Consider the following 13,370-nt stretch of genomic DNA (forward strand, 5'->3'; position numbering starts at 1 on the left):
CTAGCATCCTGTATCCCGCTGTTATGTGCTGGATTGTCTCAGGGGCATCTTTGCACAGCCTGCATCTGGGGTCCTGGTTGGTGTGGTAGATCTCAGCCTCTATTGATCTCATGTTCAGAGCTTGTTCCTGTGCTACCATGAGTAGTGCTATAATTAGTCACGCCAGCCTTTTCCAGCCATCAGGATTTCTCCATATCAGCCACTGCTACTATCTACCGGCGGTACATAACGTGCAGGGGTTTTTCCCCCACTGATGGTTCCAGTTCCTCCTCATTCCCAACCTCCTCGCGTTTCTGCTGTCTGAGGTGTTCACTAAGCACTCCAGCGCTTGGCATCATCTTCCTGACGTACTCCTGAATCTTGGATTTTTCAGCCTGGATTGTGGCTGTGGTTCTCCCCAATTCTCTGACCCCCTCCTTTTGCTTACCACACACAAACACACACAAACACTGGGAATTTTGGCATGCACGAGGAAGCATGCAAAAACACAAGTGTAGCTTTATTGTCAAAACATTTATGAATAATTTTAAAAGGGAAAATCTAGATCTTTTGATGTTCGTTGTCATTACACACACTACATTACACACAAACTAAATTTAAATATAATAGCACTAGTGCAATTAACAAAACAAACCCTTTACTCTCCTAATGTTTTCATTTCAGTGACAGAGAGGAAATTAGACACACCCAAACTTATTAGAAGACACATAAACAACAAGAAAGATACCAGGGTACCTGATCAATAACATCAAATCAATTAAATAATAACAGTTAGTGAATTTATGCTTTGGTTCACTTGACACCACAAACTTTAAATCCTACACAGTTGTCTAGTACAGAGATATATGGCCAAGAGCTAGTGTAAGCAAATTAAGAAAAGCGGTGTGTGGGTGTGTGTGTCGGGGAAGGGTATTAAAAACACTAGCATGGAATAAATTACTTGGACTCGCAACTCACTCCAACGCTGCCACTGAGATTGACCTTACCAGAGCTTCCTTTGTTGCTGAATTTAAACCCCCCCCAAAAAAACCATTTAAATGAAACGGGACCGCTGAGGTGATGCTGGGATCATAGTATGTGCCAAGATCTATTGGAAGAATTTTACAAATCCCAGTGTTTTCATGAGTACAGTTTAAACAAGCTATAATTTCACATATGAACATAAAATGTCAAACTGATAAATATGAAGCAATTAATTCCTGTTTATTCAGTTTTCTTGTGGGTCTAGACAAATTACATTTATTTTTTACAATGTACTGCATAAATCTGGTCAGGGGCAGTTTGGTGACACATACTGGTATAGTGTGTTGCCACTGGATTTCTATTTATTGCTGTTTGTTCAAGGAAAGTATGAGCATACCTTCTCACACACTCCAGGGGTTACTGCTCCAAACACTCCCAACCCTACACCTATTGCTAACCCAGGTTCAGCTCAGAGTCCTCCCTCTGTCGTCTGTCATCTCCACATCAACCACGACAGGAGAGCAGGGCAAAAAAAAAAACCCCGGGCGCCAATTGGTCCAGTGGGAAAGACAGTTCGGCCCAATAGAAGGCCAGAATTGTCCGATAAGGGCGCATTCTTGTCTGGTGAGAGGGGGTCGGTGAGTCGGCGAGCGGGCAAGGGAGCGGGATTAGGCTTTGTATTCCAGCTCTGCGTTCATCTTGGTGTACATCTCGTAGATGGCATCTATGGTGGCCGTGAAGTTGACCAGGAACTGCCGCACTTTCTCGAGGCACTCCTCCTCTTTGACTTCCCGCCCTTTGGAGAGAGCTTTGAGGAAGTCCGTCTTGTAGGGAGCCGCGTACAGCGCTGCCTAGTGGAAGGAAAACAGCACAGCTTAAGAGGGAAGTTTTTTATTGAAGGACATGTTTACATATATTAATTTTCCATATCTATTTTCTTATTCTTCATACACATTTTTTTGTGCACAACGTACAATTTGAAATATCTGGACTGCACTCAGCTGTGTGTGTACGACAGCAGAAATCAGCAGTCCACGTGCTCCTGCTCCGTTTATTAATATCGTCAGGTCCAACGAATTCAGGAAACGCATGCCGGGGTTGCAACACAACCCGTCTGAATGAATAAAGCACCCGCCACATCTATGGCGGCCCGGCGTGCTCTTACTTTGAAAAGGTTCTGCACCAGCCAGCCATGGTATTTCCTGAGGGCGATCTCGTAGGCCTTGGTGACGTTGACCCTGATGAGGTTGGGGTGACTCTCATCCCTCTCCCCATCGACTAAGCTCTGCAGGAGGACCTGGATGAAGCGCAGACCCCTGACACAAGAAAAAGGATTACAGCACACAGCACGGCAAGCTCAGACTCAGTCTGACCACGGCACCATCTGGCGCCGGGACGCACTCAGGCTGTATTCAGGGAACTGCTTCCCGACAGAAAGCTTCGGACTGCGTCCCATTGCACTCATAGCTGTGCACTTAGCACCCACTTTAGCAGAAATGGCTTTCTGTTAAATGTTTGTTAGCTGTTTCTATAGTCAGAGTGATGAGTGGGGTAGACCACGAGCGTCTAGTCTCATCCACCAAGGGTTCGTAATGTTCAATACACAAGTCACTCTGGATAAGAGGTGGTGAATGTAAACAGGTGGTGGATGTACCGACACCTGTGAATTATAGTTCCGCGACTTTGCTAAGGACCAGCGCACCATTACGATCTCGCCCACGAGCAGTAACGGCCACCGGGGTGGCGCCCTCACCTCTTGAGCCACATGAGGGCAAGCGTGGCTCCCACGCGTGGCCACTCGGCACTGTGCTGCTCCTTCTCCGCCTCCAGCAGCTGCTGCAGGGTCCTGTAGCGTCCCGGGTTGCTGTCGTACACTGCCTTGATTTTCTGTGAGCGGAGGACGAGCGTGCAGGAGCGGGGTTGAGTCTCGACGCACCAGAGCCACAAAGCCAGACCCTAATTACCAGGTCTTGGCATGCTGAGAAACTGGAGGAGTGCGGCCCCAGCGCCAGAACAACTTTGTTGGATGGGTAATCCGCCCTGTCTGGGTGGGCAGGGGGTGCTTGTTGGTGGCCTTTTAAAAGCCATCAGATTGCTGCAATTGATGTTATTTCAGTAACAGCACTGAGTTAAGATGTGCCCAGTACTCTAAAAAAATTCACACACATAAATCATAGACAGGAATCAACCCATGGACAGACCGGCAACTGTAAATATCATTTAGAAACTGTGAAGGTTTAATAACTAAAGAAATTTCATGATGGAAAACAGAATATTACTCTGATAGTAAAATAGTAAAACAGTACACAAAAATAGAACAGAATGACTCCCCATCTACCTCCAAGTCCCCATCTAGGTGTTTGCTTGTTGAATGTAAATGTAAGATCAAATCATACATTTAAATTCAAATGAGCAAATGTGCTGATAAAATAATTTACATTTGAATAGATTGTGTAGATTGTGTTTATTTTAAACAATTAATTGTATTCTTATGTCCTGCCAAGCAGAGGAATAACAATACAACAGTTGGCTGGTGTGCGGTCATCTCAGAAGCCTGTCCTCAGGGCTGGCCAGGCAGGGGTATACGATTTCCAGACTGGCTCTGGGGTTCCAGCAGTCTGGGCTCAGGAACCTGTACCATTTTGCGAGAACTTGCCAGCACTCAAATTCATGCTGCACTTACCGTTATGTTGCCAGCGACGTCCGATCTAATAGGTGCGAAAACCGTGGAACCAAGGCAGTCTGGAGAAAAGAAAAGAGCGTGACTACACACGTGAAAGCCTTTTCAAACCTGCAAACAGGCGCTTGAACCTTGGTAGGAACCTCGCGGTGCTCTGCTCCTCAGCCTGTGGTCCTGTTTTATCTTCTATTCACAAGATGCACTCTTCACATAGGAAAATAGATTTATCTTCATGGCAGTCACCTTTCAGATTGGGTTTTGTTTTTTTTATTTTTTGACAACTCACGCTGACCTTTGACACTGGGCATGTTACAGAAGGACGGAAGAGCGGGCAGACTGAATAATTAACCACATTTGAAGAGGATGATGGATTTCCGAAAGCACGCAGGCGACTCATTTATTTTTCAGTGTCTCCCACCGGCGCGCAGCACGCACAACGCACTCCTGCTCCGCGGCGCTGCTTGCGCTGACAACGTGCATTAAGACTGTATGATTATGATTAAAGAACAAAGTCACTTTTTTTTAAGCTGTGTTACAATTTAGTATGTTGTAAAGCACTGTGCATGCAGACCATTCGTAGGGCTACTTTTAAAACTATGCTTGGTTGCAGAACTGTGAACATCCAGAGCTGTGCTCACTGGACCGGCCACAAGCTGTTAATTCCTTTGAATACGGCTGAGTCGAAGGCAGATTCTACCTAGCAACGTTTGGCTGCAGTTCAGCAACCCTGAATTTATTAAATGAGCACTTGTGCAATGTAATCAACAGGAATCTTGCATTTTCATTTGCATTACTATGAGGATAATTGTATATACAGTTCATCCAGACACTAAATGGGAGGGGATCTCTGTTCAAACAAGCAAACAAAGCAGCTGTTATTTGCTTCTTTGTGCTGTTTGTTAAGAACAGTGATTTTTTTTGTCACAGGCTGGTTAACAAACAAACAAACAAAACAAACAAACAAAACACACACAATCTAACCCCTTCTACCAACCCCCACAGTGCACTAGGGGCACACACAGTAACCCGTCTGTCTTGTTGTGTGGGTGTGTATGTTGGTGTGTGAGAGAGAGAGAGAGAGAGTGTGTCTTTCAGTGCTTGCTCAGAAGCATCAGTATACAGAACCACTTTAGTGCTCTGTCTACTCCTGCACACCGGAGGCGTGAACCGGGTGTGGACCAGGAGTGTGTAAACAAGCTGGATGCCAACAGCAAAGGCATAACCCTCAAGAGATAACAGGCGTGTCAGACCAGCCGTAACAGTACAAGATAACGCCAACTTAAGGTGGATGTCTGTCTTGCCGGTGAGTGATTAGGTCTGAACAATATCAGCTCTGTCAAGGCCAGTGTTGTATAAGGACTGGGGCGGACAGGGGGCTGGTCTGGGCCATGACACTGGCACAGTAACGGTGGTGGGGTGGTGATCGCTGGCATCTGGTCAGGGTTGTGCCAGTGGCACAGTAAGGGCAGGGGACAGTGCCGGTTCAGGTGGCAGCTTCATTAGGGCCTGTTTTTCATATCAATGAACAGAGCAGACCTCCCAACAAAGGCCTGGCCCGATGTCCCGTCCCGGCCGTGAATGGGCCGGGGACACGCGACACCGGCCCGATCGATTTTCTTAACTTCGCATCGAGGGGGGCATTTTAAATTATGCATGCACAATGGGGAGGTGCAGGGGATTTGTATGGCCAAGCTGCAGAGAAATCTGATCCAAAAAAAGACCATGCTTGGTGGGGAAGAATGGCCAAGGCCTGCCAACTTGCTTTTTGACAGATATCCAGTGGCCTTGCGTGGATCACCTAAAGGTCTGTAATCAGGAGTGGAAAATCCCATAGCTCTGGCCATCAGCCAGGCGAGCTACAGGGCCCGGGACGCCTCGGATACAGAAGTGCGGCTGCGTTCTACAGTGAACGGATCGGAGCGTAAAAGCTTGGGAGGGGGGAGTGTCTGGGATCACGGGGGATCGCAAATTAAGGGACCAAAGTGAGATGTCCTAGTTGTTAAAGTCTAGTTGGCCAATAGAAAAGCATCAAGACACCCGTCCCTTGACCTATATGGCAATCAGAGCATACAGACAGGCAACTCAATATGTAAGTGATCACTGATATTTGAGGACAGGTAGAGTGATGTAATGTAGCAACATATAGACAGTAATGCAAGCTCTCACTACTCTCAAATTCTACATAACATTACATCCAGCCCATTCAGACTCCTGTATAAAAGAAATCAGTTGCAATCACTTAAAAATCACATGAAAAATTAAATAAAACTATTTTATCCAGTAGGCATATTTCTACATTTTAGTTTTGCAATAACACCTTTATTACTACTATAATAATAATAATAATAATAATTAATAACTACAACAATTTCCTGATTCAATAAATAAGTGTATAGCCTACGTTACAGGAAACATTTCCCTGCCTTACCGAAGGGCTTATGGTTATTTAACGCCATAAAAATGCAATCGTAAAGGGATAAGGCAGTAATTGATACACCTCCAAACAGTGCGGAAGTAGAACTAAACGTGTTAACTCTCTTACACACACACACACACACACACACACACACACACACACACAGAGGCAAGTCTGCTTGCAAACCTCAGGGTAGCGCCGCGCCTCGCGGCCACCGCGAGCGAATCTCGGGCACACATCGACCGAGAGACTCACCGAAGAAAGGCGGAAGGTGCGACACGGCTTCCAGGAACGAGCGCGTTTCCACCTGCCTGTCGGCCGGGAGCTGCTTGAACTGGTGGTCCAGAAGCAGAGCCATTACTGCGCTGGGGGGCGGGGGGGGGGGAGTGGGAAAGAAAGGAGCTACGACAGCAGAAATGACGCCAACACCCGGAACTCGGACGGCGGCTGCTCGGCTCACGAGCCCGCGCGACCGCCTGCTCCGCGCGAGGAAGCCGTAACCTGCGTTACGCTCCGCGGCCTTTATTCAACAGGTGGAGGCAGACGCACCAATCAGATTAAAGGAGGTGGAGTCTGCGTTTTGCCGTCTATGTAAAGAAGGTTCCAGGGGCTATATAAACCTACATGTCTGCAATACTTTTGCATTTTTCCTACTGTTTGGTCGAAGTCCCCAAAATTGTTTTTTCTCTTCTGTTACTCCTTCCAACTTTAAACACATGGTGCACACATGTGGAGTTTATAGAATGTTGTAATTCCTAAATGGGTTAGAAATTATATAAAACGTCTGTTTTCTCCAGTATCTCCCTAAACTCCCTTTCATCCTTTCCATTCTCCACTTCTCATTCTTTATATTTCTGTGCCACTGTACTATGTAATATAGCCGCAGGTCTAAATATATATTCCGTTATTGCCATGTTAATGTAACAAGAGACCAACGCGGCCAACATGGTTTTTGAAAATAATTCCCTCAACATGAAGAAAATCAGAGCCAAGGTCCTGGAAGGCAATGTCCATTTCCCAAACACTGGCCAGGTCGGCCTGTCCGCCATCGACCCTGTCTTGAATCGACACCATCTTAGGATGAAACCAGTATATCAGGTTCCGTTTGAGCGCAACTCTGACCAAGCGAAGGAGCAATGATACCGATATGTGCGTGTGAGCAGAGAATCCTCTTAGGACTCTGTGTAGACATGTCACTATCTACCTCAGTGTTCTGTATGTTGGCCTTTTGCCCAATATAGTCATTCTCTAATTCAGAGTGTGTTTGAACTTGATGTCAGTGCTGTTCCCTGTGAATACATCTTCACTGATGAGGCAGAGTTCAACCTGCAGGAAACCAGGCGGAAGGCAATCCTGCCATCGTCAGTGTCCGTGGGCAACATGTAAACAAGTGTGCTGTTATTGGTCAGCGAGGGGTCATATGTCACCATGCACAACTTGGTCCCTATGATAATAAAAATAAATAAAAACAACCCTACACTTCACCAAAATGAGAAAAGGGGAAATGATTTTCACACTTTGTATGCATTTGAATATATAACATGGCCATATGAAGCTAAAACATACATGAACACTTCTGATGGTAGTGCGTTGAATTTATCACAACAGGGTGTACTCGGTGCTCTGTAAAAAATAAGCGTAATTGTATTGTTCTGGTGGAAGGAATCAGCTCAGAGTGTTGTTTCATTTGCAAGAGATTTTTGGTTTGACAAAGTAGCTAGCTCTGTTTTGTTCAATTTGTGGTTAGAGTGCTGAGCCGTTGTTTCTGGAGTGTGTGTAAACACTTGGGGGGGGGGGGACTAAACAACCGGAGCTGACACAGGCTACACAAAAGAATGCTTCTGTACAATAATTTATGTCTAATAGAAACTCATTTTATGACCATTTTATGGGCATCGTGTTTTTATCAGCACGTCGTTTTCGTCTGCGATACCGCTTACCTCAAACGGAAGCGGCGAGCACGACGGAAACGCCTTCGACGTTTGAACTTCGCCGCATGCTGTAGGGTAACCAGGACATTCAAAGGTAACCAAGAGAAACAGGAAGTTGATGTTGGGTTGGTTTGTTTTTTTTTTCACTTTGATTGTAGCTGGTCTGTTAGCCTGAATCTCCGATTTTGAACGACCAGCTTTGAAGCAAACAAATTCGCCAGCACTGCCAAGCTTCGGTAAGAAACGCGGTGCTGTGGAAAACATTTGCTTGCTGAAACGCTGACTTATTAGCAAGCTAGCGTTAGCTGCCTGGCGCGTTTCTCAGCTAACGTTAACGGCGGTGCAGTTTCTGGTGAGGCAGGCTGGCTCGCCGCAGCTAAGCTAGCTAGCCCAGCTGGGCTCACGCACTGCTAGTAGCTAACGGACTGCAAGGGAATTCGTTTAAGACGTCTGAACCGTTTTGAGCGTGTCGTCTTCTTGGTCAGCGTTCGGTCACCGTGATGTCGACGGCGCGTTAGGTTCGCTCGCTGCTTGGCCAGCTGCGGTCACTCTTCAGTGGGGCTAACTCAGTCGCGCACCCGCAGGTCGATGGCTTTACCGACACTTTCGGCTCGCTGGCCGAGTCGCGCGCGGACGTTGGAGCTGCAGATAGCGCGGCAGCGCGAGCAGGAGGCGCGGTGGCGGCAGCAGTGGGAGGTGCACGCGCGGTATTTTAAAGAGCAGAGCGTCCGCAGCAGCAAGCAAGCGCACTGGAGCTCTCGGGAGTCTTACCGGCAGAGGTAAGAAAGCTTTCTTAGTTTAAAAAAAAAAGAAAAAAAAAAGGTACTTGCCCCCGTGAGCGTCCTGTGTAAACCCCCCCCCCCCCCCCCCCCCCCCCCAGCATGTCGGCGTACCAACGTGCACAGCTGCAGGAGGAGAAGCGCAGGAGCCTGGAGACGCGCAGGGAGCGCCTGAGGGCCATGCTACAGCAGGAGAGGGACCAGATGGAGGCCGAGCTACGCGCCACCGCTCCGGGCCGGAGCACCCTGGCCCGACAGCAGCTGGAGAGGACGGAGAGCCTGCAATCAGCCAGGGAGGAACGCAGGAAGAAGGTGCCTCTCTCACACAAACACACACACACGTTCCAAAGAGTGATGCACAGATCCGACCAACGTCCCGGAGGTCCAAAGATAATGATGTCTACTGCATCTTCATCAGCATGTCCGACATTCCCTAAAGTCTGTGCTTGTTTAACTCGCAGCTCGCGCAGGAGTTACTGAAGGAGCACTGGAAGAAGAATAGTCCGGAACTGCGCAAGGTGAGAGAGGAGGAGGGGGCGGGGCTGAAAGGCGCAGCAACGCCCACCCATGACTTGGTTATGACAGGACAGACTAGACAGGCGGGCTTAAGGGCTGTGGTTTGGCGTCCGAGAAATACACTCAGTTGCAGAAGCTACGTTATAAAGTGTGTGCCACCCCCGATCCCAATCTCCCCCGTCCTGCACGCATTAGCGTCTCCGTTCTGCCTCCACCCCTGCTCCCTAACACGACCTCCACTGGGTTTAAATAGGTGTGTTAAAGCGAGGGGCGGTGCTAAGGTGGGCTGGGCCCCAGTGCCGTCCCATGTTGGTATAGCAGCTCTGCGTTGCACAAGGCTACCCCCCCCCCCACCCTGGACATGCTGTCCCGGGCTCACGCCTCCGTTCGCTCCACTCATAGGTGGAGTCAGAGCTGCACAGGGAGCACGTTGTGGGCCAGTGGCAGGTGCAACAGAGGCAGAAAGAGCAGGTAAGAGTTCTGGCACTGTGTCTGCCAGTCTTTAAGAAATGGACCGGTGAAGTGATATGGAAGCCCTGGTGTGAGTTATACTGGTTTAACTTCTGCTGTGGGTTATACTGGTTTTCCTAACATCATGGTGCTTTCGTGAGGAATTACTATTGCTGTCATCCACGTAGGCGGTCATAGCCGTCGTGGGGAGGGGGTTTGTGCGCTCCTGTGCGCGTGACGCTCCTCTCTCCGTGTATCAGGCTGAGGAGCAAGCCGCAGAAGAGCGGAGGCGCTCGGAGAGCGAGTACGAGCAGACCCGGCAGGAGGCGCTGCGCAGGATGGAGGAGGCGGAGCAGCGGAGGAGAGAGGCGGAGCAAGAGAGGGCGGAGGACCTGCAGAAACAGATGGAGGAGCTCCGGCTGCGGGAGGAGGAGGTGAGGTGGGGAGGGAACCGCCGGAAGTTTTAAACTGGATCGGAGTGGGGGTTGTGTGCCTGTGTACTGGGGGTTGGGTGTAAGCTTTAACGCGGGCGCGCGTGTGTAGAGCCGTCGACTGCAGCTGGAGGAGGAGACTCTGCTGTCCCAGCGCTGGGAGGTGGAGCGGCTGGAGGAGGAGAGACGGAGAGCCGAGCAGCGGCGCGAGAAGGCGGAGTTCGGGTAAGGGCGTCCTTCTGATCGCAGCGATGCGGTCGCAGTGAGGTGGGTGCACGTGACCCGACCGCTTGTGCCGTCTCTCTGCGCTGCAGGCGGTTCCTGTGCCGTCAGTACCGGGCCCAGCTCAAGAGGAGAGCGCAGCAGGTCCAGGAGGAGCTGGTGAGCCACTCCCCCACCTCCCACTCCCTACTCCATACTGGTTAGCCCGGAAACCTGACTGGCTGCGGTGCCTCTCCCGTCCACCAGGAGGCAGACCGCAGGATCCTGGCGGTGCTGCTGGAGGGCGAGGACGAGGGCCAGCGGGTGGAGAGCGCGCGCCGGGAGAGGGCCGTGGCCGACGCTGCCTGGATGAAGAAGGTCCTGGAAGAGCAGCTGGCGCTGGAGAGGGAGAGGGAGGCAGAGTTTGACCTGTTGTACCGGTGAGGGCAGGTGGAGAGAGGTCCCGGGACACGCCCCCCCAAACTCAACTCCGTCTGAATGACTGATGAATCGTTATTGGCCAGGAAGTCAGAAAAGAAGAGAATTGTGTTAATGTGAGGTTCTGTGCCTCGTTAAGCCATTTGTGTGGGTGTGTGTGTGTGTGTGGGTGTGTTCTGTCCTCAGAGAGGAGGCCCAGCGAGTGTGGGATCAGCGTGAGGCTCAGTGGGAAAAGGAGAAGCGAGCCAGAGAGAAGCTTATGCAGGAGGTACATCACCTTCACCTTCCTCACACTGTGTGTGTGTCTGCGCACGCGTGTGTGCACCCAACATCTGTGTGTGTGTGTGTGTGTGTGTGTGTGTGTGCGTGCGCACGTGCGCGCAGGTGTTATCGGTGCGGCAGCAGCAGTTGGAGGCGCAGAGGATGGAGACCCGGCGGGCGTGGGAGGAGTCAGAGCGCAAGAGGGAGGAGCTCCTGCAGCAGCTGGAGGAGGAGGAGCAGGAGAGACGGCAGCAGAGAGAGGGGGAGGAGCAACGCCGCACAGCACGCATGCAGGACATCACCGCACAGGTACATGCGCATGAGTGTGTGTGTGTGTGTGTGTGTGTGTGTGTGTTTGTATTTTCCAAAAACACATTTGCTCTTTGTCCTTCAGGTAGAACAGAAGCGCAGGGAGCAATGGGAGGAGCAACACAAGATAGAGCAGGAAGAGGCAGAGCGTAGGGCGGAACTTAGGCTTCAGGAGGAGGAGCTTCGAATGGAGACTGAGAGAGTGACTCAGCGGGGCTACCAGGAAAGGGTGAGTCTCCAACCACGGTTAGTGAACCCGAGCGGGACAGTCTAGATGTTTTCCGGCGGCGGGAACACACCCAGTCAGGGAATAGAACAGCGTGCTGAACAGAAGCCGCTTCACTGTGTGAACACACCCTTAAAATGAGTCACAACATGGTTAAACTGGGGTTGAAATAAAAAAAACCCTACACTAGGTAAACTAGAAGTTTTCAAGTACCTTTCCTTTGTACCAAATTGCACACAGTACTTATCAGCCATGAGAGGGTGCCTAGACCATTTTGGAAAGGTTTTGGTGTATATTTTGCCCCATCATGCAAATAAACACCAGTGACTAAACTAGACAGGCATTGCCTATAGTCTAAGTGTGTAGAAATGATGCAGAAGGTTTGTTACTGTACAGTCTAGTTCAGTCTGAGTGCAGTTCTGTCGGAACACTCAACTGGGACCTCACAAATCCTAACTTCCTTGTTAAGCTTATTCAACATGAAAGTAGGTGTCATTTAAATTTTTAAAAAAGAAAAGCAATTAAACGCCTTTGGTTGCAAATCCATCAAACTTGTTCATAAACCAGTTCCACCATGAGCTCTGTGTAAAGAGGACAGACTTCTGGCTTTTCCTTGATCCTCTTGCTCAAGGTCGGGCTGAACTGCGCTTCACAAGTTGTGCCAGTCATGCCAGACTTTGCCTGGCCCAAGTGCCCCACCTTTAGAGAGCATATCTAGCTTCCAGAGTCATGGCGGCAACAGCCATTTATCCAGTCCTGTGTCTTTAAGAATTCTTGAAATCTATGAGTTCAAATAGTACTGCAAAAAACAGGCCAGACCACAGGGGCTGATGCCTAACATAATGAGCTTGTGAGCGGGACCTCCAGTGAACAGCGCCTTAAAGTTCATTTTAGAGGAAACAGTAATTTGGTGTGTTGCAAAATTTACTTTGGACTGCACAAAACTGTCGTGTTTTGGTTTTTTTTTTTGGCCAGCTGACAGGGAGAGTTCAGGGCAACTCGGTATTGTTGATTTAAGTATTTCTCACCGGATGGCGTCTACAACGATGGCATTTCCAGATCGCTATAGATGACTCTGCATTCTTGACCCAGGGCTTCTCCACATTGCAGATACGCAGCAGACCCTGGTCGGCCTGGACGTGAGGAGATGCCGTGGCCCCCACGCCCCCCGACCCCACCGCCCTGGAGCCTCCCAGCCGCGGAGCCCTGGAGCCAGGTCTATTTTTGACGCATATACATAAATCACACCATGCCATGTTATTTACAACTGGGTTTTTTTTTGGAAACAGAGACTAAGTGTGCACGTGTTGCAGCTCCAGGGCTGCCCTGCAACTCAGAGCTGATCTATGGTCAGCTATATACTAAAAGGGGGGAGGAATTGTATGAAGACAGCTGATCCAGTCACAGTGCTCCGGAATTGCCCGCCTTTCCAGGCACGGCCCGAGTTCTGTTGCATGCACTTGGATTGTAAAATCAGTGGACTACCACATCTGATGATTAACCTCTTTTCTTCTTCTGTAATAAAAACAGGCATTTGACTGTTGCACATTTTAAAGATGACATTTTTAGCTCAGCATTGCAGAGATTCCAGAACTGTGTTGATCGTTTCCTTTTTAGTGAGTGCAAATTGTTTGTATTTATATGATTTTGACGCTAGTTACCAGATATAAACCTAAATATACTTTTACCAAAGTTGTGTTCGTGTTTGTGTTTAAGTTCATGACAGTGTGATGTAATCTGTTAGTCTAATATGTGAATGTACTGTCATC

At 49.2% G+C, this 13,370-nt stretch overlaps 2 protein-coding genes across 3 annotated transcripts; one reads left to right on the plus strand and one right to left on the minus strand.

The window, feature by feature from the left end:
* Positions 1-454: 454 nt before the first annotated feature.
* On the minus strand, positions 455-6,531 carry gltpa (glycolipid transfer protein a). Its single transcript, XM_035526709.2, has 5 exons — positions 6,315-6,531; positions 3,647-3,705; positions 2,717-2,850; positions 2,129-2,279; positions 455-1,814 (listed from the first exon to the last, which is right to left on the minus strand). The coding sequence occupies exons 1-5, from the start codon at positions 6,415-6,417 to the stop codon at positions 1,632-1,634; spliced, it is 630 nt and encodes a 209-aa protein (XP_035382602.1). The 5' UTR covers positions 6,418-6,531; the 3' UTR covers positions 455-1,631.
* A 1,361-nt stretch (positions 6,532-7,892) lies between these two features.
* On the plus strand, positions 7,893-13,297 carry tchp (trichoplein, keratin filament binding). 2 transcript variants are annotated; one of them, XM_081710090.1, is made up of 13 exons: positions 7,893-8,084; positions 8,575-8,769; positions 8,871-9,081; positions 9,231-9,287; positions 9,688-9,756; positions 9,996-10,169; positions 10,279-10,391; positions 10,481-10,547; positions 10,635-10,807; positions 10,992-11,073; positions 11,190-11,375; positions 11,461-11,604; positions 12,712-13,297. In XM_081710090.1, the coding sequence occupies exons 2-13, from the start codon at positions 8,579-8,581 to the stop codon at positions 12,742-12,744; spliced, it is 1,500 nt and encodes a 499-aa protein (XP_081566216.1). In that variant the 5' UTR covers positions 7,893-8,084; positions 8,575-8,578; the 3' UTR covers positions 12,745-13,297. The 2 variants fall into 2 exon arrangements, with proteins under 2 accessions (XP_081566216.1, XP_026882981.2); XM_027027180.3 differs by lacking the exon at positions 7,893-8,084 and adding an exon at positions 8,098-8,226.
* The last annotated feature ends 73 nt before the right edge of the window (positions 13,298-13,370 follow it).

The sequence above is a fragment of the Electrophorus electricus genome, chromosome 1 (genome assembly GCF_041902795.1).
Source record: "Electrophorus electricus isolate QZ-2024a chromosome 1, ASM4190279v1, whole genome shotgun sequence".
NCBI lineage: Eukaryota > Metazoa > Chordata > Actinopteri > Gymnotiformes > Gymnotidae > Electrophorus > Electrophorus electricus.

What these genes read in the sequence shown, in the direction of transcription:
- gltpa (XM_035526709.2), bottom strand. Translation starts at nt 6,417, where the DNA reads ATGGCTCTGCTTCTGGACCACCAGTTCAAGCAGCTCCCGGCCGACAGG. An exon ending in ACGTCGCTGGCAACATAACG is followed by an intron (nt 2,851 to 3,646) that starts GTAAGTGCAGCA and finishes CTCCGCTCACAG; the next exon opens with AAAATCAAGGCAGTGTACGA. An exon ending in TGGTGCAGAACCTTTTCAAA is followed by an intron (nt 1,815 to 2,128) that starts GTAAGAGCACGC and finishes TCCTTCCACTAG; the next exon opens with GCAGCGCTGTACGCGGCTCC.
- tchp (XM_081710090.1), top strand. Translation starts at nt 8,579, where the DNA reads ATGGCTTTACCGACACTTTCGGCTCGCTGGCCGAGTCGCGCGCGGACG. An exon ending in CGGGAGTCTTACCGGCAGAG is followed by an intron (nt 8,770 to 8,870) that starts GTAAGAAAGCTT and finishes CCCCCCCCCCAG; the next exon opens with CATGTCGGCGTACCAACGTG. An exon ending in CGCGAGAAGGCGGAGTTCGG is followed by an intron (nt 10,392 to 10,480) that starts GTAAGGGCGTCC and finishes TCTGCGCTGCAG; the next exon opens with GCGGTTCCTGTGCCGTCAGT.